This window comes from Oncorhynchus nerka, linkage group LG13 (assembly GCF_034236695.1).
Source record: "Oncorhynchus nerka isolate Pitt River linkage group LG13, Oner_Uvic_2.0, whole genome shotgun sequence".
Taxonomy (NCBI): Eukaryota; Metazoa; Chordata; class Actinopteri; order Salmoniformes; family Salmonidae; genus Oncorhynchus; species Oncorhynchus nerka.
In genome coordinates, this window is record NC_088408.1 from 95680441 (window position 1) to 95707637 (window position 27197).

At 45.5% G+C, this 27197-nt stretch overlaps 1 protein-coding gene across 1 annotated transcript in view; it reads left to right on the forward strand.

Annotated features, from left to right (window-relative positions):
- The window catches only part of LOC115140712 (AP-4 complex accessory subunit RUSC2-like), an 82169-nt gene that overhangs the window by 26834 nt on the left and 28138 nt on the right, over positions 1–27197 (forward strand). The window contains 2 exon segments of the mRNA XM_065026877.1: positions 3198–3768; positions 25203–25904. Of these exon segments, the coding sequence (XP_064882949.1) occupies positions 3198–3768; positions 25203–25904 (1273 nt within the window).

Genomic DNA, 27197 nt, shown 5'->3' on the forward strand with positions numbered 1-27197 from the left:
TTACAGATCAGTACAACCATCCCCTACTGGAGGGCTGCAGGTTACAGATCAGTACAACCATCCACTACTGTTGAAGGAGAAAGTCCCCTACTGGAGGGCTGCAGGTTCCAGATCAGTACAACCATCCACTACTGTTGAAGGGGAAAGTCCCCTACTGGAGGGCTGCAGGTTACAGATCAGTACAACCATCCCCTACTGGAGGGCTGCAGGTTACAGATCAGTACAACCATCCACTACTGTTGAAGGAGAAAGTCCCCTACTGGAGGGCTGCAGGTTCCAGATCAGTACAACCATCCACTACTGTTGAAGGAGAAAGTCCCCTACTGGAGGGCTGCAGGTTACAGATCAGTACAACCATCCCCTACTGTTGAAGGGGAAAGTCCACTACTGGAGGGCTGCAGGTTACAGATCAGTACAACCATCCACTACTGTTGAAGGAGAAAGTCCCCTACTGGAGGGCTGCAGGTTACAGATCAGTACAACCATCCACTACTGTTGAAGGAGAAAGTCCCCTACTGGAGGGCTGCAGGTTACAGATCAGTACAACCATCCCCTACTGGAGGGCTGCAGGTTACAGATCAGTACAACCATCCCCTACTGGAGGGCTGCAGGTTACAGATCAGTACAACCATCCCCTACTGTTGAAGGAGAAAGTCCCCTACTGGAGGGCTGCAGGTTACAGATCAGTACAACCATCCCCTACTGGAGGGCTGCAGGTTACAGATCAGTACAACCATCCCCTACTGGAGGGCTGCAGGTTACAGATCAGTACAACCATCCACTACTGTTGAAGGAGAAAGTCCCCTACTGGAGGGCTGCAGGTTACAGATCAGTACAACCATCCCCTACTGGAGGGCTGCAGGTTACAGATCAGTACAACCATCCACTACTGTTGAAGGAGAAAGTCCCCTACTGGAGGGCTGCAGGTTACAGATCAGTACAACCATCCCCTACTGGAGGGCTGCAGGTTACAGATCAGTACAACCATCCACTACTGTTGAAGGAGAAAGTCCACTACTGGAGGGCTGCAGGTTACAGATCAGTACAACCATCCCCTACTGTTGAAGGGGAAGCCCCCTACTGGAGGGCTGCAGGTTACAGATCAGTACAACCATCCACTACTGTTGATGGAGAAAGTCCCCTACTGGAGGGCTGCTGGTTACAGATCAGTACAACCATCCACTACTGTTGAAGGAGAAAGTCCCCTACTGGAGGGCTGCAGGTTACAGATCAGTACAACCATCCCCTACTGTTGAAGGGGAAAGTCCCCTACTGGAGGGCTGCAGGTTACAGATCAGTACAACCATCCACTACTGTTGAAGGAGAAAGTCCCCTACTGGAGGGCTGCAGGTTCCAGATCAGTACAACCATCCCCTACTGGAGGGCTGCAGGTTCCAGATCAGTACAACCATCCACTACTGTTGAAGGAGAAAGTCCCCTACTGGAGGGCTGCAGGTTCCAGATCAGTACAACCATCCACTACTGTTGAAGGAGAAAGTCCCCTACTGGAGGGCTGCAGGTTACAGATCAGTACAACCATCCACTACTGTTGAAGGGGAAAGTCCCCTACTGGAGGGATGCAGGTTACAGATCAGTACAACCATCCCCTACTGGAGGGCTGCAGGTTACAGATCAGTACAACCATCCCCTACTGGATGGCTGCAGGTTACAGATCAGTACAACCATCCCCTACTGTTGAAGGGGAAAGTCCCCTACTGGAGGGCTGCAGGTTACAGATCAGTACAACCATCCACTACTGTTGAAGGAGAAAGTCCCCTACTGGAGGGCTGCTGGTTACAGATCAGTACAACCATCCACTACTGTTGAAGGAGAAAGTCCCCTACTGGAGGGCTGCAGGTTACAGATCAGTACAACCATCCCCTACTGTTGAAGGGGAAAGTCCCCTACTGGAGGGCTGCAGGTTACAGATCAGTACAACCATCCACTACTGTTGAAGGAGAAAGTCCCCTACTGGAGGGCTGCAGGTTCCAGATCAGTACAACCATCCCCTACTGTTGAAGGGGAAAGTCCCCTACTGGAGGGCTGCAGGTTACAGATCAGTACAACCATCCACTACTGTTGAAGGGGAAAGTCCCCTACTGGAGGGCTGCAGGTTACAGATCAGTACAACCATCCCCTACTGGAGGGCTGCAGGTTCCAGATCAGTACAACCATCCCCTACTGTTGAAGGGGAAAGTCCCCTACTGGAGGGCTGCAGGTTTCAGATCAGTACAACCATCCCCTACTGGAGGGCTGCAGGTTCCAGATCAGTACAACCATCCACTACTGTTGAAGGAGAAAGGAATGTTTTATCTTCGCCTACTTTGGCAGCTGGGTAATCTGTAATGGAGTATTCCTGGAGAGTATGTGTTTCTCAAATGGCACCGTATTACTTACAGCCCTGGTTAAATACAGTGCACTGTGGGCCCTGGTTAAATACAGTGTACTATACAGGGACAATGGTGCCACTCGGGATGTAGCCTTAGTCTCTATGGCTTCAGTGTGGTGTAATGTCAGTCATATTCATGTGTTGTAATGTTGACACTATTAAGATACAAGTCTATTTATAGTAGCTATCAGAGTTACAGTCTGGGATTCTTTCAGCTGTCTGTGGCTTCAGTCATAACGTTTATATTTATTGAACCTTTATTTAACCAGGCAGGCAAATGTATATTTATAGCCTGGAAAGTAAAGTTTGCTTATTGATGAGCTGTATCATCAATGCTAGTGCCCTCAAGAGAATGACTATGACTGGCCCATGTAGGAGATTTTATTTGATGAATTTCTATTTAACACAATGGCAGAGAATGGAAGAGATCAACTTCCAATGTAGTTTGATGCAAAACAAACAAGGCTCTACTCAAGTGTATTATTTATATTTTTTTTACCTTTATTTAACTAAGCAAGTCAGTTAAGAACAAATTCTTATTTTCAATGACGGCCTAGGGTTGACTGCCTGTTCAGGTGCAGAACAACAGATTTGTGCCTCAGGGATTTGAACTTGCAATCTTCCGGTTACTAGTCCAACGCTCTAACCACTAGGCTACCCTGCCGCCCCAGCGTAGCCTAGTGTCTGCTGTAAAAAGCATGATATCCAAACACTATTCCTGCTACATGAGCCCTGTTTGACATCGATCCAAGAATGTGTTCGTTTCTTTGTCTTTTATTCTAAGAGCTTCTCTGTCTTCTCTACACAGCGTGATGAAGATGAGGAAGAAAATTATGAAGACGAGCAGGACGGGAAGAAGAGGAAGCAGCAGCAGATGGGTGGAGCCTGTTCAGACCCAATCATTGAGGGCCAGGTGTACGTCAACATCTCCCCTCCTGTGGTTGGCCGAGGACCCATCGGAGGAGGGCCCAGCCGCCCCCGTTCCCGTAGCTACGACCGGAACCTGGACATGTCCCCGCCCCCTCGGCTCGGCTCATTGGAGCGCATGCTGAGCTGCCCTGTCCGTCTCAGTGAGGGCACCGCCCCCCTGGGCCCGTCCCCTCTGCCGCGGGTCACTTCCTTTGCAGAGATTGCCAAGAGCAAGAGGAAAAATGGAGGAAGCACGGGCTCTCCTTCTCTCAGGACGGGGGGATGTTCAGATCCCTTTTCCTCCACCCACTCGGCCCACTCCCACTCCTCGGCCGACTTCTCCCCCATCCTGGAGGGCCTGAGTCAGGGTCCGAGCCACAGTTTGCCCTTCCAGCGCTGCTACAGCCAGGGCAGTGTGGACCGCCACTCACCTGGTGGTGGCGTCAGAGAGACGCGCTCCAAGGCCGAAGGTAAGAACGTTGGTTATAATAATAATAATATTCTATGTTAAGAGCTGTAGTGATAACACGTTATTATGATTGCGTTCCAAACTGACTACAATGCAGTCGCCTGGCAGATCTCACAATATCTGGATAGGTGTTTGATCCATATCAGCTAACCATGTCACGCCCTGGCCTTAGTTATCTTTGTTTTCTTTATTATTGTGGTTAGGCCAGGGTGTGACATGGGTGATGTATGGTTTTCTGTCTCATCTAGGGTGTTTATCTTGTCTAGGGGTTTTGTAAGTTTATGGAGCTGTTTCCTTTCTAGGTAATTGTATGTCTATGGTTGCCTAGATTGGTTCTCAATCAGAGGCAGCTGTCTATCGTTGTCTCTGATTGGGAACCATATTTAGGCAGCCATATGCTTTGGGTATTTTGTGGGTGATTATTTCCTGTGTCTGTGACACACGGGACTGTTTCGTTGCCAGTTCACTTTATTATTTTGTATTTGTGTTCATGTTTAGTTTCTCTTATTAAAAACCATGGCCACCAACCACGCTGCGTATTGGTCCGATCCTTGTTTTACCTCTTCAGAGGAAGAGGAGGAAATCTGCAGTGACAAACAACATCATATAACATAGAAATCTGATGTCGATTGTGTAGGGGGGGTTTGGTTGGTTTCCCACAAAGATGCTAAAACAAAGAACATTTCCCACATCGCCATGAGGACAAATGCTGTTTTAAACTTAGGGGTTTGGTTTAGGGTTAGGGTTAGGGTTAGAATTAGGTTAGGGTTAGAATTAGGATACGGGGTTAGTGGTTAGGTTGTGGGTTAAGGTTAGGAGGTAGGTTTAGGTTTTGGGTTAGGGTTAGGGAAAATAGGATTTTGAATGGAAATACATTTTAGGGTTATAAGGTTACAGGGTTATGGTGCTATGGTGTTATAGTGTTATAAGGTTATAGTGTTGTAATGCTATAGGGTTATAGGGTTGTAAGGTTATAGTGGTGTAGGGTTATAGGGTTATAAGGTTATAGTGTTATAGTGTTATAAGGTTATAGTGGTATAGGGTTATAGTGTTATAATGCTATAGGGTTATAGGGTTATAGGGTTATAAGGTTATAGTGTTATAGTGTTATAATGTTATAAGGTTATAGTGTTATAGTGTTTTAAGGTTATAGTGTTATAATGCTATAGGGTTATAGGGTTATAATGTTATAAGGTTATAGTGTTATAGTGTTATAAGGTTATAGTGTTATAGTGCTATAGGGTTATAGCGTTATAGTGTTATAGGGTTATAGGGTTATGGGGTTATAGTGTTATAGTGTTATAAGGTTATACGGTTATAGTGTTATAGTGTTATAAGGTTATAAGGTTATAGTGTTATAAGGTTATAGTGTTATAATGCTATAGGGTTATAGTGGTATAGGGTTATAGTGTTATAATGCTATAGGGTTATAGGGTTATGGGGTTATAGTGTTATAGTGTTATAGTGTTATAAGGTTATAAGGTTATAGTGTTATAGGGTTATAAGGTTATAGTGTTATAGGGTTATAGGGTTATAGTGTTATAAGGTTATAAGGTTATAGTGTTGTAAGTTTATAGTGTTATAGGGTTATAGGTTTATAGTGGTATAGGGTTATAGTGTTATAATGTTATAGTGTTATAAGGTTATAGGGTTATAAGGTTCTAGGGTTATAAGGTTATAGGGTTATAAGGTTATAGGGTTATACGGTTATAGGGTTATAGGGTTATAAGGTTATAGTGGTATAGGGTTATAAGGTTATAAGGTTATAGTGTTGTAAGGTTATTGTGGTGTAGGTTTATAAGGTTATAGGGTTATAGGGTTATAAGGTTATAGTGGTGTAGGGTTATAGGGTTATAGGGTTATAAGTTTATAGTGGTATAGGGTTATAGGGTTATAGTGGTATATGGTTATAAGGTTATAGTGGTGTAGGGTTATAGGGTTATAAGGTTATAGTGGTATAGGGTTATAAGGTTATAGTGGTGTAGGGTTATAAGGTTATAGTGGTGTAAGGTTATACGGTTATAGTGGTGTAAGGTTATACGGTTATAGTGTTGTAAGGTTATTGTGGTGTAGGTTTAGAAGGTTATAGGGTTATAGGGTTATAGTGTTGTAAGGTTATAGTGGTGTAGGGTTATAAGGTTATAGGGTTATAGGGTTATAGGGTTATAAGGTTATAGTGTTATAAGGTTATAGTGTTATACTGTTATAGGGTTATAGGGTCATAGTGGTATAGGGTTATAGGGTTATAAAGTTATAGTGGTATAGGGTTATAGGGTTATAGTGGTATATGGTTATAGGGTTATAGGGTTATAAGGTTATATGGTTATAAGGTTATACTGTTATAGTGTTGTAAGGTTAAAGTGGTGTAGGGTTATAGGGTTATAAGGTTATAGGTTTATAGGGTTATGAGGTTATAGTGGTATAGGGTTATAGGGTTATAAGGTTATAAGGTTATAGGGTTATAAGGTTATAGTGGTATAGGGTTATAGGGTTATAGGGTTATAAGGTTATAGGGTTATAGGGTTATAAGGTTATAGTGGTATAGGGTTATACGGTTATACTGTTATAGTGTTGTAAGGTTATAGTGGTATAGGGTTATAGGGTTATAAGGTTATAGTGGTATAGGGTTATAGGGTTATAGGGTTATAAGGTTATAAGGTTATAGTGGTATAGGGTTATAGGGTTATAAGGTTATTGTGGTATAGGGTTATAGGGTTATAAGGTTATAGTGGTATAGGTTTATAGGGTTATATGGTTATAAGGTTATACTGTTATAGTGGTGTAGGGTTTTATAAGCTTTTAGGGTTATAGTGTTATATGGTTATAGGGTTATAGGGTTATAGTGGTATAGGGTTATAGGGTTATAGGGTTATAAGGTTATACTGTTATAGTGTTGTAAGGTTATAGTGGTGTAGGGTTATACGGTTATAGGGTTATAGGGTATTAGGGTTATAGTGTTATAAGGTTATACTGTTATAGTGTTGTAAGGTTATAGTGGTATAGGGTTATAGGGTTATAGGGTTATACGGTTATAAGGTTATAGTGGTATAGGGGTATAGGGTTATAAGGTTATACTGTTAAGGTGTTGTAAGGTTATAGTGGTGTATGGTTATAAGGTTATAGGGTTATAGGGCTATAAGGTTATAGGGTTATAGGTTTATAGGGTTATAAGGTCATAGGGTTATAAGGTTATAGTGGTATAGGGTTATAGGGTTATACTGTTATAGTGTTGTAAGGTTATCAGTTATAGGTTGTTTTGGGGACATGTTAAAGTGTTGGCGATGTTCTAACATTGATGTGTTACAGTTCTATGATATTGATGTTACAGTTCTATGTTATTGATGTGTTACAGTTCTATGATATTGAGGTGTTACAGTTCTATGTTATAGATGTGTTATAGTTCTATGTTATTGAGGCATTTTATCTCTAGTTAGGATAGTTTTGTATGAGTGAGTTTGGTTCTGTATGTTTTCTCCTTTTCAATGAACAAATAACAATGGGTAAATATGACCAAGGCATGTGAAGGATGAAATAGATGGGTATGTGACACCAGGTGATGATATATATATGTGTATTTATATTTGTGTATACATACATATATATATATATATGTATATATATATATATATATATATATATATATAATGTATATATATATATATATGTATATATATGAACAGTGGCAGCAGGCTCACTGTGTCTGCTTATAAAAACACCCTGATCTTTCTTTTCAGCCCATAGAAATACAGTAAACAAACAGTGTCTGGAATTCCTATGAATTCTTCTGTGGAACACTGTGTCAGAGGACTCTGAATGGAATGTTCTAGTAGGACAGTCAGACTGCGGGAGGGAGTATACTAGTGGCGTCGTTCCAGTGAGAGAGATCCCCTTTTTAATTCCACTGAGCCAAACCAAGCTAAGCCGAGCTGCACTGCGCTAGCCTGGCTACACGTCAATCACCATAGTTACTAGATCCAGCACATGATTCTTAGAGCGAGAGATACAAAGAGGAGGAAGAGAGAGGGAGAAACACACATTCCAGTCACTCTAGAGAGGCCAACCCTGATGTCCAAGTGCTTTCTCACAGTAAAACATGATGACAGCCTGTAATGTACAAACCACTGTGATATAGGAACAGATTAGAAGCAGATTGAGGACAGGGGATATGGTTTGCTATCGTTGGGTGCAGGTATGGGTTGAAGGGATTGTAGAAAGAATAGGGGGGAGGGGAGAGGAGGGGAAACAGTAGATGTGGATCGACAGTAGAAGGGGGAAAGGAGGGAGGACTGAAGAGAGGTCAATGGAGAGATGAGGAAGAGGAAAAGGAAGATAGAACACAATAGTAGAATAACTTTTGTTACACAGAAAGTATCACAGTGTCGAGTAACAACTAATAACTTGATTTATAGGCCTACACCATTTTCTCTAATGCTGTATAAGAAAGAGACTATTGGAATATATGATAGCTAATCATTTAAAAAGAGCTCAAATAATATACATTTGAACAATAAAAAGGCTTTGACTGTAATGGGTGCCTGTTGGTGGCAGGAACGTCAGGCGCAGGAGAACGAACTTGGTATAAACGGAGTCGTTTAATAAGTGTACACAAACTCCGAAAATCAACATTTCCAAAAAATAATGAAAGTGGGTTAAAACCCGTCGCACACCAGAACATAACTAGCACCAATACATACAACAAACAATCACCGACCAGGACATGAGGGGAAACAGAGGGTTAAATACACAACATGTAATTAATGGGATTGGAACCAGGTGTGAAGGAAGACAAGACAAAACAAATGGAAAATGAAAAATGGATCAGTAATGGCTAGAAGGTCTGTGACGTCGACCGCCCGAACAAGGAGAGGGACAGACTTCAGCAGAAGTCGTGACACTGACTAAAATGTAATTAAATGATCTGTGACCCTAGCTAGGTTTCCATGGTGACAGATTTTCATGCAAATATTTAAAAAAATCTACGTAAACAAAATATACACGTTTTCCCACCCGTAGTGTTTCCACCAGACAGACTTGTTGCGTAATAAAAATCAGTGCTTGATGACTTAGTGCACAAAAAAAATGTACCTTTACACTTAAGTTTTCATCTATAAAAAAAATGATCTAATGTTCAATGTGTTTCCATCGCATTGTCATCTCTACCGATAGTTTTGTCACAAACTGTTGTGATAAATAGCGAGTGTGCCGACTCTGGTCTTGGCACCTGCGTTATAGCCAACAGCTGGCAGATACGGTGTGGGTAGGCTCTGCGGAAAGCTAGTCTACATGATGAGATTATGATGGATAAGAGCCAGAATATTTTTTGAGGGGTCAAACGGCAATCAAGCATCGATCATCATGTCACCAGAATAAGACATCTCATCTAATGGAATCAATCTAATGGAAAGGAGCATCAAGTTCAGACCATGCACGTTCACCACCCTGTGAAGTTCATCATCATTTATTTAATCTCTAGCCTAATCATCTGCATGCTTTCCTGAGTCGTAGTGGGAGGACCACACACCAGATCTGTAGCCTAATCATCTGCATGCTTTCCTGAGTCGTAGTGGGAGGACCACACACCAGATCTGTAGCCTAATCACCTGCATGCTTTCCTGAGTCGTAGTGGGAGGACCACACTCCAGATCTGTAGCCTAATCATCTGCATGCTTTCCTGAGTCGTAGTGGGAGGACCACACACCAGATCTGTAGCCTAATCACCTGCATGCTTTCCTGAGTCGTAGTGGGAGGACCACACTCCAGATCTGTAGCCTAATCATCTGCATGCTTTCCTGAGTCGTAGTGGGAGGACCACACTCCAGATCTGTAGCCTAATCATCTGCATGGTTTCCCGAGTCCTATTGGGCGGACCACACACCAGATCTGTAGCCTAATCATCTGCATGGTTTCCTGAGTCGTATTGGGCGGACCACACACCAGATCTGCAGCCTAATGAACTGCATGGTTTCCTGAGTCGTATTGGGCGGACCACACACCAGATCTGTAGCCTAATGAACTGCATGGTTTCCTGAGTCGCCTAATGAACTGCATGGGGCGGACCACACACCAGATCTGTAGCCTAATCACCTGCATGCTTTCCTGAGTCGTAGTGGGAGGACCACACTCCAGATCTGTAGCCTAATCATCTGCATGCTTTCCTGAGTCGTAGTGGGAGGACCACACACCAGATCTGTAGCCTAATCATCTGCATGCTTTCCTGAGTCGTAGTGGGAGGACCACACTCCAGATCTGTAGCCTAATCATCTGCATGGTTTCCCGAGTCCTATTGGGCGGACCACACACCAGATCTGTAGCCTAATCATCTGCATGGTTTCCTGAGTCGTATTGGGCGGACCACACACCAGATCTGTAGCCTAATCACCTGCATGCTTTCCTGATGGTCTGAGAGTGGGAGGACCACACACCAGATCTGTAGCCTAATCATCTGCATGCTTTCCTGAGTCGTAGTGGGAGGACCACACACCAGATCTGTAGCCTAATCATCTGCATGCTTTCCTGAGTCGTAGTGACCACACACCAGATCTGTAGCCTAATGGAGGACCACACTAATGAACCAGATCTGTAGCCACAATCATCTGCATGGTTTCCTGAGTCGCAGGGAGTCCTATTGTAGCCTAATGAACTGCATGGACCGTAGGGAGGACCACACACCAGATCTGTAGCCTAATGAATCTGCATGGTTTCCTGAGTCGTATTGGGCGGACCACACACCAGATCTGCAGCCTAATGAACTGCATGGTTTCCTGAGTCGTATTGGGCGGACCACACACCAGATCTGTAGCCTAATGAACTGCATGGTTTCCTGAGTCGTATTGGGCGGACCACACACCAGATCTGTAGCCTAATCACCTGCATGCTTTCCTGAGTCGTAGTGGGAGGACCACACTCCAGATCTGTAGCCTAATCATCTGCATGCTTTCCTGAGTCGTAGTGGGAGGACCACACACCAGATCTGTAGCCTAATCATCTGCATGCTTTCCTGAGTGGGAGGACCACACACCAGATCTGTAGCCTAATGAACTGCATGGTTTCCTGGGAGGACCACACACCAGATCTGTAGCCTAATCATCTGCATGGTTTCCTGAGTCGTAGTGGGAGGACCACACACCAGATCTGTAGCCTAATCAACTGCATGGTTTCCTGAGTAGCCTAATGAACTGCATGGTGGGAGGACCACACACCAGATCTGTAGCCTAATGAACTGCATGGTTTCCTGAGTCAGATCTGTAGCCTAATGAACTGCATGGTTTCCTGAGGCGGACCACACACCAGATCTGTAGCCTAATGAACTGCATGGTTTCCTGAGTCGTAGTGGGAGGACCACACACCAGATCTGTAGCCTAATGAACTGCATGGTTTCCTGAGTCGTATTGGGCGGACCACACACCAGATCTGTAGCCTAATGAACTGCATGGTTTCCTGAGTCGTATTGGGAGGACCACACACCAGATCTGTAGCCTAATGAACTGCATGGTTTCCTGAGTCGTAGTGGGAGGACCACACACCAGATCTGTAGCCTAATCATCTGCATGGTTTCCTGAGTCCTATTGGGCGGACCACACACCAGATCTGTAGCCTAATGAACTGCATGGTTTCCTGAGTCGTAGTGGGAGGACCACACACCAGATCTGTAGCCTAATGAACTGCATGGTTTCCTGAGTCGTATTGGGAGGACCACACACCAGATCTGTAGCCTAATGAACTGCATGGTTTCCTGAGTCGTATTGGGAGGACCACACACCAGATCTGTAGCCTAATGAACTGCATGGTTTCCTGAGTCGTAGTGGGAGGACCACACACCAGATCTGTAGCCTAATGAACTGCATGGTTTCCTGAGTCGTAGTGGGAGGACCACACACCAGATCTGTAGCCTAATGAACTGCATGGTTTCCTGAGTCGTATTGGGAGGACCACACACCAGATCTGTAGCCTAATGAACTGCATGGTTTCCTGAGTCGTAGTGGGAGGACCACACACCAGATCTGTAGCCTAATGAACTGCATGGTTTCCTGAGTCGTAGTGGGAGGACCACACACCAGATCTGTAGCCTAATGAACTGCATGGTTTCCTGAGTCGTATTGGGAGGACCACACACCAGATCTGTAGCCTAATGAACTGCATGGTTTCCTGAGTCGTATTGGGAGGACCACACACCAGATCTGTAGCCTAATGAACTGCATGGTTTCCTGAGTCGTATTGGGAGGACCACACACCAGATCTGTAGCCTAATGAACTGCATGGTTTCCTGAGTCGTAGTGGGAGGACCACACACCAGATCTGTAGCCTAATGAACTGCATGGTTTCCTGAGTCGTATTGGGAGGACCACACACCAGATCTGTAGCCTAATGAACTGCATGATTTCCTGAGTCGTAGTGGGAGGACCACACTCCAGATCTGTAGCCTAATGAACTGCATGGTTTCCTGAGTCGTAGTGGGAGGACCACACACCAGATCTGTAGCCTAATGAACTGCATGGTTTCCTGAGTCGTATTGGGAGGACCACACACCAGATCTGTAGCCTAATGAACTGCATGGTTTCCTGAGTCGTATTGGGAGGACCACACACAGATCTGTAGCCAGATCTGTAGCCTAATGAACTGCATGGTTTCCTGAGTCGTATTGGGAGGACCACACACCAGATCTGTAGCCTAATGAACTGCATGGTTTCCTGAGTCGAACTAGTGGGAGGACCACACACCAGATCTGTAGCCTAATGAACTGCATGGTTTCCTGAGTCGTATTGGGAGGACCACACACCAGATCTGTAGCCTAATGAACTGCATGGTTTCCTGAGTCGTATTGGGAGGACCACACACCAGATCTGTAGCCTAATGAACTGCATGGTTTCCTGAGTCGTAGTGGGAGGACCACACACCAGATCTGTAGCCTAATGAACTGCATGGTTTCCTGAGTCGTGAGTGGGAGGACCACACACCAGATCTGTAGCCTAATGAACTGCATGGTTTCCTGAGTCGTATTGGGAGGACCACACACCAGATCTGTAGCCTAATGAACTGCATGGTTTCCTGAGTCGTATTGGGAGGACCACACACCAGATCTGTAGCCTAATGAACTGCATGGTTTCCTGAGTCGTAGTGGGAGGACCACACACCAGATCTGTAGCCTAATGAACTGCATGGTTTCCTGAGTCGTAGTGGGAGGACCACACACCAGATCTGTAGCCTAATGAACTGCATGGTTTCCTGAGTCGTATTGGGAGGACCACACACCAGATCTGTAGCCTAATGAACTGCATGGTTTCCTGAGTCGTAGTGGGAGGACCACACACCAGATCTGTAGCCTAATGAACTGCATGGTTTCCTGAGTCGTAGTGGGAGGACCACACACCAGATCTGTAGCCTAATGAACTGCATGGTTTCCTGAGTCGTAGTGGGGAGGACCACACACCAGATCTGTAGCCTAATGAACTGCATGGTTTCCTGAGTCGTAGTGGGAGGACCACACACCAGATCTGTAGCCTAATGAACTGCATGGTTTCCTGAGTCGTGAAGTGGGAGGACCACACACCAGATCTGTAGCCTAATGAACTGCATGGTTTCCTGAGTCGTAGTGGGAGGACCACACACCAGATCTGTAGCCTAATGAACTGCATGGTTTCCTGAGTCGTAGTGGGAGGACCACACACCAGATCTGTAGCCTAATGAACTGCATGGTTTCCTGAGTCGTAGTGGGAGGACCACACACCAGATCTGTAGCCTAATGAACTGCATGGTTTCCTGAGTCGTAGTGGGAGGACCACACACCAGATCTGTAGCCTAATGAACTGCATGGTTTCCTGAGTCGTAGTGGGAGGACCACACACCAGATCTGTAGCCTAATGAACTGCATGGTTTCCTGAGTCGTAGTGGGAGGACCACACACCAGATCTGTAGCCTAATGAACTGCTGCATGGTTTCTAATGAACTGAGTCTGAGTAGTGGGAGGACCACACACCAGATCTGTAGCCTAATGAACTGCATGGTTTCCTGAGTCGTAGTGGGAGGACCACACACCAGATCTGTAGCCTAATGAACTGCATGGTTTCAGATCTAGAGTCATGGTTTCCTGAGTGGGAGGACCACACACCAGATCTGTAGCCTAATGAACTGCATGGTTTCCTGAGTCGTAGTGGGAGGACCACACACCAGATCTGTAGCCTAATGAACTGCATGGTTTCCTGAGTCGTAGTGGGAGGACCACACACCAGATCTGTAGCCTAATGAACTGCATGGTTTCCTGAGTCGTAGTGGGAGGACCACACACCAGATCTGTAGCCTAATGAACTGCATGGTTTCCTGAGTCGTAGTGGGAGGACCACACACCAGATCTGATCTGTAGCCTAATGAACTGCATGGTTTCCTGAGTCGTAGTGGGAGGACCACACACCAGATCTGTAGCCTAATGAACTGCATGGTTTCCTGAGTCGTAGTGGGAGGACCACACACCAGATCTGTAGCCTAATGAACTGCATGGTTTCCTGAGTCGTAGTGGGAGGACCACACACCAGATCTGTAGCCTAATGAACTGCATGGTTTCCTGAGTCGTAGTGGGAGGACCACACACCAGATCTGTAGCCTAATGAACTGCATGGTTTCCTGAGTCGTAGTGGGAGGACCACACACCAGATCTGTAGCCTAATGAACTGCATGGTTTCCTGAGTCGTAGTGGGAGGACCACACACCAGATCTGTAGCCTAATGAACTGCATGGTTTCCTGAGTCGTAGTGGGAGGACCACACACCAGATCTGTAGCCTAATGAACTGCATGGTTTCCTGAGTCATGGTGAGTGGGAGGACCACACACCAGATCTGTAGCCTAATGAACTGCATGGTTTCCTGAGTCGTAGTGGGAGGACCACACACCAGATCTGTAGCCTAATGAACTGCATGGTTTCCTGAGTCGAAGTGGGAGGACCACACACCAGATCTGTAGCCTAATGAACTGCATGGTTTCCTGAGTTGTAGTGGGAGGACCACACACCAGATCTGTAGCCTAATGAACTGCATGGTTTCCTGAGTCGTAGTGGGAGGACCACACACCAGATCTGTAGCCTAATGAACTGCATGGTTTCCTGAGTCGTAGTGGGAGGACCACACACCAGATCTGTAGCCTAATGAACTGCATGGTTTCCTGAGTCGTAGTGGGAGGACCACACACCAGATCTGTAGCCTAATGAACTGCATGGTTTCCTGAGTCGTAGTGGGAGGACCACACACCAGATCTGTAGCCTAATGAACTGCATGGTTTCCTGAGTCGTAGTGGGAGGACCACACACCAGATCTGTAGCCTAATGAACTGCATGGTTTCCTGAGTCGTAGTGGGAGGACCACACACCAGATCTGTAGCCTAATGAACTGCATGGTTTCCTGAGTCGTAGTGGGAGGACCACACACCAGATCTGTAGCCTAATGAACTGCATGGTTTCCTGAGTCGTAGTGGGAGGACCACACACCAGATCTGTAGCCTAATGAACTGCATGGTTTCCTGAGTCGTAGTGGGAGGACCACACACCAGATCTGTAGCCTAATGAACTGCATGGTTTCCTGAGTCCTGAGTGGGAGGACCACACACCAGATCTGTAGCCTAATGAACTGCATGGTTTGGGAGGACCACACACCAGATCTAGCCTAATGAACTGCATGGTTTCCTGAGTGTAGGAGGACCACACACCAGATCTGTAGCCTAATGAACTGCATGGTTTCCTGAGTCGTAGTGGGAGGACCACACACCAGATCTGTAGCCTAATGAACTGCATGGTTTCCTGAGTCGTAGTGGGAGGACCACACACCAGATCTGTAGCCTAATGAACTGCATGGTTTCCTGAGTCGTAGTGGGAGGACCACACACCAGATCTGTAGCCTAATGAACTGCATGGTTTCCTGAGTCGTAGTGGGAGGACCACACACCAGATCTGTAGCCTAATGAACTGCATGGTTTCCTGAGTCGTAGTGGGAGGACCACACACCAGATCTGTAGCCTAATGAACTGCATGGTTTCCTGAGTCGTAGTGGGAGGACCACACACCAGATCTGTAGCCTAATGAACTGCATGGTTTCCTGAGTCGTAGTGGGAGGACCACACACCATAGCAACTAGTGACTCCAAGTTTACTTTGATATGATGGTTATTATATCAATATTTGCACATGAAGGCGTTTCTACCACATAACACAAATACATCCCACCATGTCGAACAAACTAATTCAATAATCTGTCAGCATTTAGAAAATTGTTTCCATCAATGCTGTCATGATTTGTTTTTCTCATACAATATGACTTAACTTGCATAAAAACTGTGGATGGAAATGTGGTTACTCCTACAGCCTAGACACCTGTTTAATGCGTGTAGCTTGTTTTTATTGTCGGTCAATCAAAGCTGCACTACAGGTAGCTGCTCCGTGTGTACAGTCAGCTGCTCCGTGTGTACAGGTAGCTGCTCCATATGTACAGGTAGCTGCTCCGTGTGTACAGGTAGCTGCTCCGTGTGTACAGTCAGCTGCTCCATGTGTACAGTCAGCTGCTCCATGTGTACAGTCAGCTGCTCCATGTGTACAGGTAGCTGCTCCGTGTGTACAGTCAGCTGCTCCATGTGTACAGTCAGCTGCTCCATGTGTACAGTCAGCTGCTCCATGTGTACAGGTAGCTGCTCCATGTGTACAGTCAGCTGCTCCATGTGTACAGGTAGCTGCTCCATGTGTACAGTCAGCTGCTCCATGTGTACAGTCAGCTGCTCCGTGTGTACAGTCAGCTGCTCCATGTGTACAGTCAGCTGCTCCATGTGTACAGTCAACTGCTCCGTGTGTACAGTCAGCTGCTCCATGTGTACAGTCAGCTGCTCCATGTGTACAGTCAGCTGCTCCATGTGTACAGTCAGCTGCTCCATGTGTACAGTCAGCTGCTCCGTGTGTACAGTCAGCTGCTCCATGTGTACAGTCAGCTGCTCCATGTGTACAGTCAACGATGGGTGTTGGTACTTGGATTATTATACTATTATGTTTTGCACTTTAAGAAAGTAGCAATATTCTTTAGAATAAAGTGCCAATTATTTTAGAAGAAACTATAAATTTCATTTTGAGAAAAAAAGTCACAATTTGGAGAGTGAAGTCGCAGTTATATTTCCAGATTAACGTAGGGGATTTGGTAGAGTGCATGGTACCGTTTAAATGCCTGCAGTTAGATGACCTTGTCACGATCGTCGTAATGATGGGACCAAGTGTTAAGAGATTTTATCAAAGTTTAACATGAATGATTAAATAATTATACTCAGAAACTGAACCATTAGGGATCAGAGGTTACATAGCATGTACCTAGGAAGAAAGGAGTGTATGTGGGGGTAGAAAGCGAACGGAGAGGAGCATTAAACCTACGTTGGAACCGACCCGGGATGTAAATCTGTGGAGATAAGAGAGGACAGGGAGAACTCCTCCAGAGCTCTAGTATCTGAGGGAGCCTGGAACTGTCAGCTGAGGGGTTTATAAACTGTGGTGAGACACATGAGAAAATCCCTTTGTTGGTGTGTATGTATATGCGTAGGTTAGGATGGTATAAAAGGAATGCATTTGTGAAAACTCTCAAATAAATCGAGATCTGATCAATTGTGAGCTGGGAATTCTGTCTGTTATATTTAAGACCAGAACTTTACAACTTCTGGGTATCAGACAGATAAAGATCATTGGAATTTATGAACATTGTTACTTGACAAAATGACTTGACACCAAGGCGCAGTGTGAATAGAGCTCCACGTATTTTTAATGAACTGAAACTCACCAAAACAACAAACAACCAAACGAAACGTGAAGCTACTGTTGTGCACTCAGGCACCGAACTGTAAACAAGATACCAGAGAGTGGGGAAAAAGGGGCTGCCTAAATATGATCCCCAATCAGAGACAACGATAAACAGCTGTCTCTAATTGGGAACCATATCAAGCCAACATAGAAAAACAAAACATAGAATGTACAAAAAAAACTAGACATACAAAACTAGAGTACCCACCCTAGTCACACCCTGACCTAACGAAAATATATAGAAAAATAGAGCTATCTAAGGTCAGGGCTTAGTAATTGATTAAAAAATATATTTTAGCACAAAACAACAATATTATTCTAAATATTAGGAGCTGGATAAGGTATGAGGAGCTACGGAGCTCTGTTTGCGTCACATTACAAAAATTCAGCCGCACAAAAGTACGTAGATCTATGTAGGGAGCTACGCAAACCATCCGTGGGAGACTTTGTGGAGCCCTTCACTTAGTTGGCTACTGTAGCTAGCTAGCTTCTTTACAACAATGGGAGGCAGTCAAGCCAGGCAGATAACCTATGGCTGCTTTTACAAGTCTCTCTCTCTCCCTCTCTCTCCCTCCGTGTCACACACACAGACTGTAACACACACAGACTGTAACACACACAGGCTGTAACACACACAGACTGTAACACACACAGGCTGTAACACACACAGACTGTAACACACACAGACTGTAACACACACAGGCCCCTGCTCCTCTCCCGCCACTTCCTCATCTTCTGCTGAAACAAGCGGAGCTCGGCGCACCAGCTCTCTCCCGAGTCGCGTGATCAAGTCTCCATTGAAGTCACAAAAATATATGTATCTTTAAAACACATGTATTTCAACTATACGGATATCAGAAAAATATCATATTATTAAATTGTGAAATAATTTCAAATGCCCACCACTAGTTATTAATATCATACATACTATATTCAATTGCATTGGTCTACTGCAATGTGTTGTGTGGTCTTTAGAAGTTGTGTTTGCTATGATGCTGTGGACATCCATTAATAAGGCAGCCCTTCTCTGATTCAGAGAGGTTGGGTTAAATGCAGAAGAAGGCATTCAGTTGTGACACTGACTAGGTATCCCCTTTCCCTTCCCTTTAATGATGCCTACAGGAGAGGTGACCTGGCAAGGAATGCTTAGCTAGATAATTGATTCATCCATGAATAAGGAGAGAAAGAGGTGAGGGGGGAGAGAGAGAGAGAGAGAGAGAGAGAGAGAGAGAGATGACAGCGAGAGAGGGAATGAAAAAGAGAGAGAGAGATGACAGAGAGCAGATGGGGTGAGTGTACAGATGAGAGAAGGACTAGAGTCTAGAGATGAGAGAGGGAGATGGCTAGAGATATAGATGAGAGAGGGACATGACTAGAGATTAGAGAGGGACATGGCTAGAGATATAGATGAGAGAGAGAGTTGGTTAGAGATATAAATGAGAGAGGGAGATGGCTAGAGATGTAGATGAGAGAGGGAGATGGCTAGAGATATATCTGAGAGAGATGGCTAGAGATGTAGATGAGAGAGGGAGATGGCTAGAGATATAGATGGAAGAGGGAGATGGCTAGAGATGTAGATGAGAGAAGGAGATGGCTAGAGATGTAGATGAGAGAGGGAGATGGCTAGAGATGTAGATGAGAGAGGGACATGACTAGAGATGAGAGAGGGACATGGCTAGAGATATAGATGAGAGGGGGAGATATCTAGAGATATAGCTGAGAGAGAGATGGCTAGAGATGTAGATGAGAGAGAGGGAGATGGCTAGAGATGTAGATGAGAGAGGGAGATGGCTAGAGATGTAGATGAGAGAGGGAGATGGCTAGAGATATACCTGAGAGAGGGAGATGGCTAGAGATGTAGATGAGAGAGGGAGATGGCTAGAGATGTAGATGAGCGAGAGATGGCTAGAGATATAGATGAGAGAGATGGCTAGAGATATAGATGAGCGAGAGATGGCTAGAGATATAGATGAGAGAGATGGCTAGAGAGATGGCTAGAGATATAGATGAGAGAGATGATGGCTAGAGATATAGATGAGAGAGATGGCTAGAGAGATGGCTAGAGATATAGATGAGAGAGGGAGATGGATAGAGATATAGCTGAGAGAGAGATGAGAGAGATGATGGCTAGAGATATAGCTGAGAGAGAGATGAGAGAGTGAGATGGCTGGACATATAGATGAGAAACAGAGATGGCTCGAGATATACAGTGGGGAGAACAAGTATTTGATACACTGCCGATTTTGCAGGTTTTGTAATTTTTATCATAGGTACACTTCAACTGTGAGAGACGAAATCTAAAACAAAAATCCAGAAAATCACAATGTATGATTTTTAAGTAATTAATTTGCATTTTATTGCATGACATAAGTATTTGATCACCTACCAACCAGTAAGAATTCCGTCTCTCACAGACCTGTTAGTTTTTCTTTAAGAATCCTTCCTGTTCTCCACTCATTACCTGTTTGAACTCGTTACCTGTATAAAAGACACCTGTCCACACACTCAATCAAACAGACTCCAACCTCTCCACAATGGCTAAGACCAGAGAGCTGTGTAAGGACATCAGGGATAAAATTGTAGACCTGCAAGAGTCTGGGGTGGGCTACAGGACAATAGGCAAGCATCTTGGTGAGAAGGCAACAACTGTTGGCGCAATTATTAGAAAATGGATGAAGTTCAAGATGACGGTCAATCACCCTCGGTCTGGGGCTCCATGCAAGATCTCACCTCGTGGGGCATCAATAATCATGAGGAAGGTGAAGGATCAGCCCAGAACTACACGGCACGACCTTGTCACTGACCTGAAGAGAGCTGGGACCACAGTCTCAAAGAAAACCATTAGTAACACACACCGTCATGGATTAAAATCCTGCAGCGCACGCAAGGTCCCCCTGCTCAAGCCAGCGCATGTCCAGGCCCATCTGAAGTTTGCCAATGACCATCTGGATGATCCAGAGGAGGAATGGGAGAAGGTCATGTGGTCTGATGAGATAGAAATAGAGCTTTTTGGTCTAAACTCCACTCAACGTGTTTGGAGGAAGAAGAAGGATGAGTACAACCCCAAGAACACCATTCCAACCGTGAAGCATGGAGGTGGAAACATGGACAGGACTACTGTACCGTATTGAAGGGAGGATGGATGAGGCCATGTATCTCGAGATCTTGGCCAACAACCTCCTTCCCGCAGTAAGAGCATTGAAGATGGGTCGTGGCTGGGTCTTCCAGCATGACAACGACCTGAAACACACAGCCAGGGCAACTAAGGAGTGGCTCCGTAAGAAGCATCTCAAGGTCCTGGAGTGGCCTAGCCAGTCTCCAGACCTGAACCCAATTGAAAATCTTTGGAGGGAGCTGAAAGTCCGTATTGCCCAGCGACAGCCCCGAAACCTGAAGGATCTGGAGAAGTTCTGTATGGAGGAGTGGGCCAAAATCCCTGCTGCAGTGTGTTCAAACCTGGTCAAGAACTACAGGAAATGTATGATCTCTGTTTTTGCAAACAAAGGTTTCTGTACCAAATATTAAGTTCTGCTTTTCTGATGTATCAAATACTTATGTCATGCAATAAAATGCAAATGAATTACTTAAAAATCATACAATGTGATTTTCTGGATTTTTGTTTTAGATTCCGTCTCTCACAGTTGAAGTGTACCTATGATACAAATTACAGACCTCTACATGCTTTGTAAGTAGGAAAACCTGCAAAATCGGCAATGTATCAAATACAGTGCCTTGCGAAAGTATTCGGCCTCCTTGAACTTTGCGACCTTTTGCCACATTTCAGGCTTCAAACATAAAGATATAAAACTGTATTTTTTGGTGAAGAATCAACAACAAGTGGGACACAATCATGAAGTGGAACAACATTTATTGGATATTTCAAACTTTTTTAACAAATCAAAAACTGAAAAATTGGGCGTGCAAAATTATTCAGCCCCCTTAAGTTAATACTTTGTAGCGCCACCTTTTGCTGCGATTACAGCTGTAAGTCGCTTGGAGTATGTCTCTATCAGTTTTGCACATCGAGAGACTGACATTTTTTCCCATTCCTCCTTGCAAAACAGCTCGAGCTCAGTGAGGTTGGATGGAGAGCATTTGTGAACAGCAGTTTTCAGTTCTTTCCACAGATTCTCGATTGGATTCAGGTCTGGACTTTGACTTGGCCATTCTAACACCTGGATATGTTTATTTTTGAACCATTCCATTGTAGATTTTGCTTTATGTTTTGGATCATTGTCTTGTTGGAAGACAAATCTCTGTCCCAGTCTCAGGTCTTTTGCAGACTCCATCAGGTTTTCTTCCAGAATGGTCCTGTTTTTGGCTCCATCCATCTTCCCATCAATTTGAACCATCTTCCCTGTCCCTGCTGAAGAAAAGCAGGCCCAAACCATGATGCTGCCACCACCATGTTTGACAGTGGGGATGGTGTGTTCAGGGTGATGTGCTGTGTTGCTTTTACGCCAAACATAACGTTTTGCATTGTTGCCAAAAAGTTCAATTTTGGTTTCATCTGACCAGAGCACATTCTTCCACATGTTTGGTGTGTCTCCCAGGTGGCTTGTGGCAAACTTTAAACTACACTTTTTATGGATATCTTTAAGAAATGGCTTTCTTCTTGCCACTCTTCCATAAAGGCCAGATTTGTGCAATATACGACTGATTGTTGTCCTATGGACAGAGTCTCCCACCTCAGCTGTAGATCTCTGCAGTTCATCCAGAGTGATCATGGGCCTCTTGGCTGCATCTCTGATCAGTCTTCTCCTTGTATGAGCTGAAAGTTTAGAGGGACAGCCAGGTCTTGGTAGATTTGCAGTGGTCTGATACTCCTTCCATTTCAATATTATCGCTTGCACAGTGCTCCTTGGGATGTTTAAAGCTTGGGAAATCTTTTTGTATCCAAATCCGGCTTTAAACTTCTTCACAACAGTATCTCGGACCTGCCTGGTGTGTTCCTTGTTCTTCATGATGCTCTCTGCGCTTTTAACGGACCTCTGAGACTATCACAGTGCAGGTGCATTTATACGGAGACTTGATTACACACAGGTGGATTGTATTTATCATCATTAGTCATTTAGGTCAACATTGGATCATTCAGAGATCCTCACTGAACTTCCGGAGAGAGTTTGCTGCACTGAAAGTAAAGGGGCTGAATAATTTTGCACGCCCAATTTTTCAGTTTTTGATTTGTTAAAAAAGTTTGAAATATCCAATAAATGTCGTTCCACTTCATGATTGTGTCCCACTTGTTGTTGATTCTTCACAAAAAATACAGTTTTATATCTTTATGTTTGAAGCCTGAAATGTGAAAAAAAAAGTTCAAGGGGGGCGAATACTTTCGCAAGGCACTGTACTTCTTTTCCCCACTGTAGATGAGAGAGTTGGATGGCTAGCAATATAGTTGAGAGAGAGATGGCTAGAGATTTAGTTGAGAGAGATGGCTAGATATACAGATGAGAGAGAGAGATGGATAGAGATATAAATGAGAGAGAGATGGCTAGATATATAGCTGAGAAAGAGAGATGGCTAGATATATAGATGTGAGAGATGGCTAGATATACAGATGAGAGAGAGATGGCTAGATATATAGATGAGAGATGGAGATGGACATGGCTGGAGATATAGATGAGAGAGAGATGGCTAGAGATATAGATGAGAGAGAGATGGCTAGATATATAGATGAGAGATGGAGATGGACATGGCTGGAGATATAGATGAGAGAGAGAGATGGATAGATATATAGATGAGAGATGGAGATGGACATGGCTGGAGATATAGATGAGAGAGAGATGGCTAGAGATATAGATGAGAGATGGAGATGGACATGGCTGGAGATATAGATGAGAGAGAGAGATGGCTAGATATATAGATGAGAGATGGAGATGGACATGGCTGGAGATATAGATGAGAGAGAGATGGCTAGAGATATAGCTGAGAGAGAGATGGCTAGAGATATAGATGAGAGATGGAGATGGACATGGCTAGAGATATAGCTGAGAGAGAGATGGCTAGAGATATAGTTGAGAGAGGGAGATGGCTATAGATATAGATGAGAGGTAGAGGCATTGTTTCTATCCTCAGAGCACAGTCCTGGCTGTGTTGTTTTGGCATCTGTCACTGCAACCATTGCTCAACACTGCCTCTGTGGCTGAGGGATGTTACTACACCCACAGTTCTACACTAACTCTTTGGTTAAAACATTTTACAACATCCCATAGCTCAACACTGCCCCTTTGGTTAAAACATGTTACTATATCCATTGCTCAACACTGCTCCTTGTGACAGAGATATGTTACTGCACCCAGGCTGACTGACATTCCATGGCGGAGCAAAAGAGACAAACAGCTTGCGCAATGTCGCTGCTCGACCTCACACACACCCCTGTGGATCACACAGCGACCGGATCGTGGAACCAAACACACATGCTGAAATTCATGCTCACACCACTGATACGCACCACTAATACACACAGAGAGACAGAAAGAAGAAAAATGGCTGTTCTTCGATCTCTGGTGCTTCTGCTATAGGACAGAGTGACGCAGTTTTATTCAGGTCTTCTCTCCCCGGCCGTGTGTGTGTGTGTGTGTGTGTGTGTGTGTGTGTGTGTGTGTGTGTGTGTGTGTGTGTGTGTGTGTGTGTGTGTGTGTGTGTGTGTGTGTGTGTGTGTGTGTGTGTCATAGTATACTGTGTCTTTTGAAGGGCAGTCTGGGCTGTTTGTACTAACAACCCTCTGTCTGTTGACTGTAGCAGCTTACTGGATCATGACTCTGGGCAATTTGTGTTTGTCTCTGTGAATCAATTCAACTTAACCTTTATTTTCCCGACATGTTTACAAAATATTACATGTAATATTTACTTAAATGCTAGCTTTGTAATACAGACTGTATAATGGCTGATACAATTACTGTGTTACAGTTATTATCAGACTGGGTAATGGCTGATGTGATTACTGTGTTACAGGTATTATCAGACTGGGTAATGGCTGATGTGATTACTGTGTTACAGGTATTATCAGACTGGGTAATGGCTGATGTGGTTACTGTGTTACAGGTATTATCAGGGCATATGGTTTGTGCGAACTGTAAATGTTAACCTTTCCTGGCCTTGTCTTTCTCTCTCTCTCTCTCTCTCTCTCTCTCTCTCTCTCTCTCTCTCTCTCTCTCTCTCTCTCTCTCTCTCTCTCTCTCTGTCTCTCTCTCTCTCTCTCTCTCTGTCTCTCTCCCCGTCTCTCTCTCTGTCTCTCTCTCTGTCTCTGTCTCTCTCTCTCTCTCTCTCTCTCTCTGTCTCTCTCTGTCTCTCTCTCTCTCTGTCTCTCTCTGCCTCTCTCTGTCTGTCTCTCTCTGTCTCTCTGTCTCTCTCTCTCTCTCTCTCTCTCTCTCTCTCTGTCTCTCTTTGTCTCTGTCTCTGTCTCTGTCTCTCTCTCTGTCTCTGTCTCTCTCTCTCTCTCTCTCTCTCTCTCTCTGTCTCTCTCTGCCTCTCTCTGTCTCTCTCTGTCTCTCTCTGTCTCTCTCTCTCTCTCTCTCTGTCTCTCTCTCTCTCTCTCTCTCTCTCTCTCTCTGTCTCTCTCTCTCTCTCTCTCTCTCTCTCTCTCTCTCTCTCTCTCTCTCTCTCTCTCTCTCTCTCTCTCCATCCAGGTGGTCTCTCCAGCTCTTCATCCAGCTCAGCAGTGGTGCGTTACACTAAAGACCAGCGTCCAACCACCCTCCCCATTCAACCCTTCACCTTCCACCACCAGTTCTCCAAGCCGCCCCAGCCCCTGCTTCCCTTGCTGACAGGCTACGTCTCTGGGATGCAGGCCCGGGGTGGAGGGCCTTCTGGAGGTCCGGAGGGGGGTGAAGGCGCCAACGACCCAGGGGAAGACTCGATGCGTTGGTGCCAGGGTAGTGGTGGTGATGGGAGGGTGTCAGCAGTGGCTACCCTCGGTCCTGGCTCGGTCCGGCCCTCGCCACTGGGTAGCTATTCCCCGGTCCGCCTCCAGGGAGCGACATCCAGCTCAGGGACCTGTTCTACTTGTACCCCCAGCCCCCAGCCAACCCGTAGCCTCTCCTGCCTCCTCTCCACCGGGCTCCTGCCCCTTCACCATACCCCTTCACCAGCGGCAGCTGCCCCTCTGCCACCCACACCTCCGCCCCCAACATTGGGGGTGAAGCGGGGTGCGGTGCCCCCCATGTTGCCTCTGGTGCAGGGCCAGGTGCAGGGTCACCACCACCACCACCGTGGGACCCTGCCCACTTTACCGGCCGTTCCCCAGGACAGTGAGACTTCGCTGGGATACGAGGAGACGACATTAGACTCCCTGGAGGGGAGCAGAGGACCAGGGCCCAGGACACAACATGGTAGGTGTCTCTGTTTCAGTGTGGTCCGGTCAAGGGTTTGTACTGTATGTGGTTGTGTGTGGTCCGGTCAAGGGTTTGTACTGTATGTGGTTGTGTGTGGTCCGGTAAAGGGTTTGTACTGTATGTGGTTGTGTGTGGTCCGGTCAGGGGTTTGTACTGTATGTGGTTGTGTGTGGTCCGGTCAAGGGTTTGTACTGTATGTGGTTGTGTGTGGTCCGGTCAAGGGTTTGTACTGTATGTGGTTGTGTGTGGTCCGGTCAGGGGTTTGTACTGTATGTGGTTGTGTGTGGTCCGGTCAAGGGTTTGTACTGTATGTGGTTGTGTGTGGTCCGGTCAGGGGTTTGTAGTGTATGTGGTTGTGTGTGGTCCGGTCAAGGGTTTGTACTGTATGTGGTTGTGTCGGTGGGGTTTGTTGGATGGTGGGTTGGCCAGTCCTGTCCCCCCCATGTCTTCTTTTAATGGATTCTACTGGTTCCTACTGATTCTACTGTTTCTTTAATTCCTACTCACCTCTCATGGTGAATCAACAGATATACCGTACACGTTTGGTGACTCTCTCTCTCTCTTTTCTTTCTTTTTCTCTTTCACCCATCCTTTCTTTTGCTTATCCTCCTTTCCTTACCATGTACACCATCACCCCATCTCTCTTTCAACGCGCCTCTTCCTCTGCCTTCTCCCATGTACACTCACCCTATCTCTCTCTCTCTCAATTTCAACGCGCCTCTTCCTCTGCCTTCTCCCATGTACACTCACCCTATCTCTCTCTCTCTCTCTCAATTTCACCGCTCCTCTTCCTCTGCCTTCTCCCATGTACACTCACCCTATCTCTCTCTCTCTCTCTCTCAATTTCAACGCGCCTCTTCCTCTGCCTTCTCCCATGTACACTCACCCTATCTCTCTCTCTCTCTCTCTCAATTTCACCGCTCCTCCTCCTCTGCCTTCTCCCATGTACACTCACCCTCTCTCTCTCTCTCTCTCAATTTCACCGCTCCTCTTCCTCTGCCTTCTCCCATGTACACTCACCCTATCTCTCTCTCTTTCTCTCAATTTCACCGCTCCTCTTCCTCTGCCTTCTCCCATGTACACTCACCCTATCTCTCTCTCTCTCTCTCAATTTCAATGCTCCTCTTCCTCTGCCTTCTCCCATGTACACTTCATCTTCACCTCTCACTTCTCGTTTAATCTTGCTTTCCCCAATCCTCCACATGAAAACCTACCTTCCTCTCTCATCTCCATCTTTCTACCATTACCTCTCTATATTTTCTCTTTCTCTTATCCCACCCAACTCTCTTC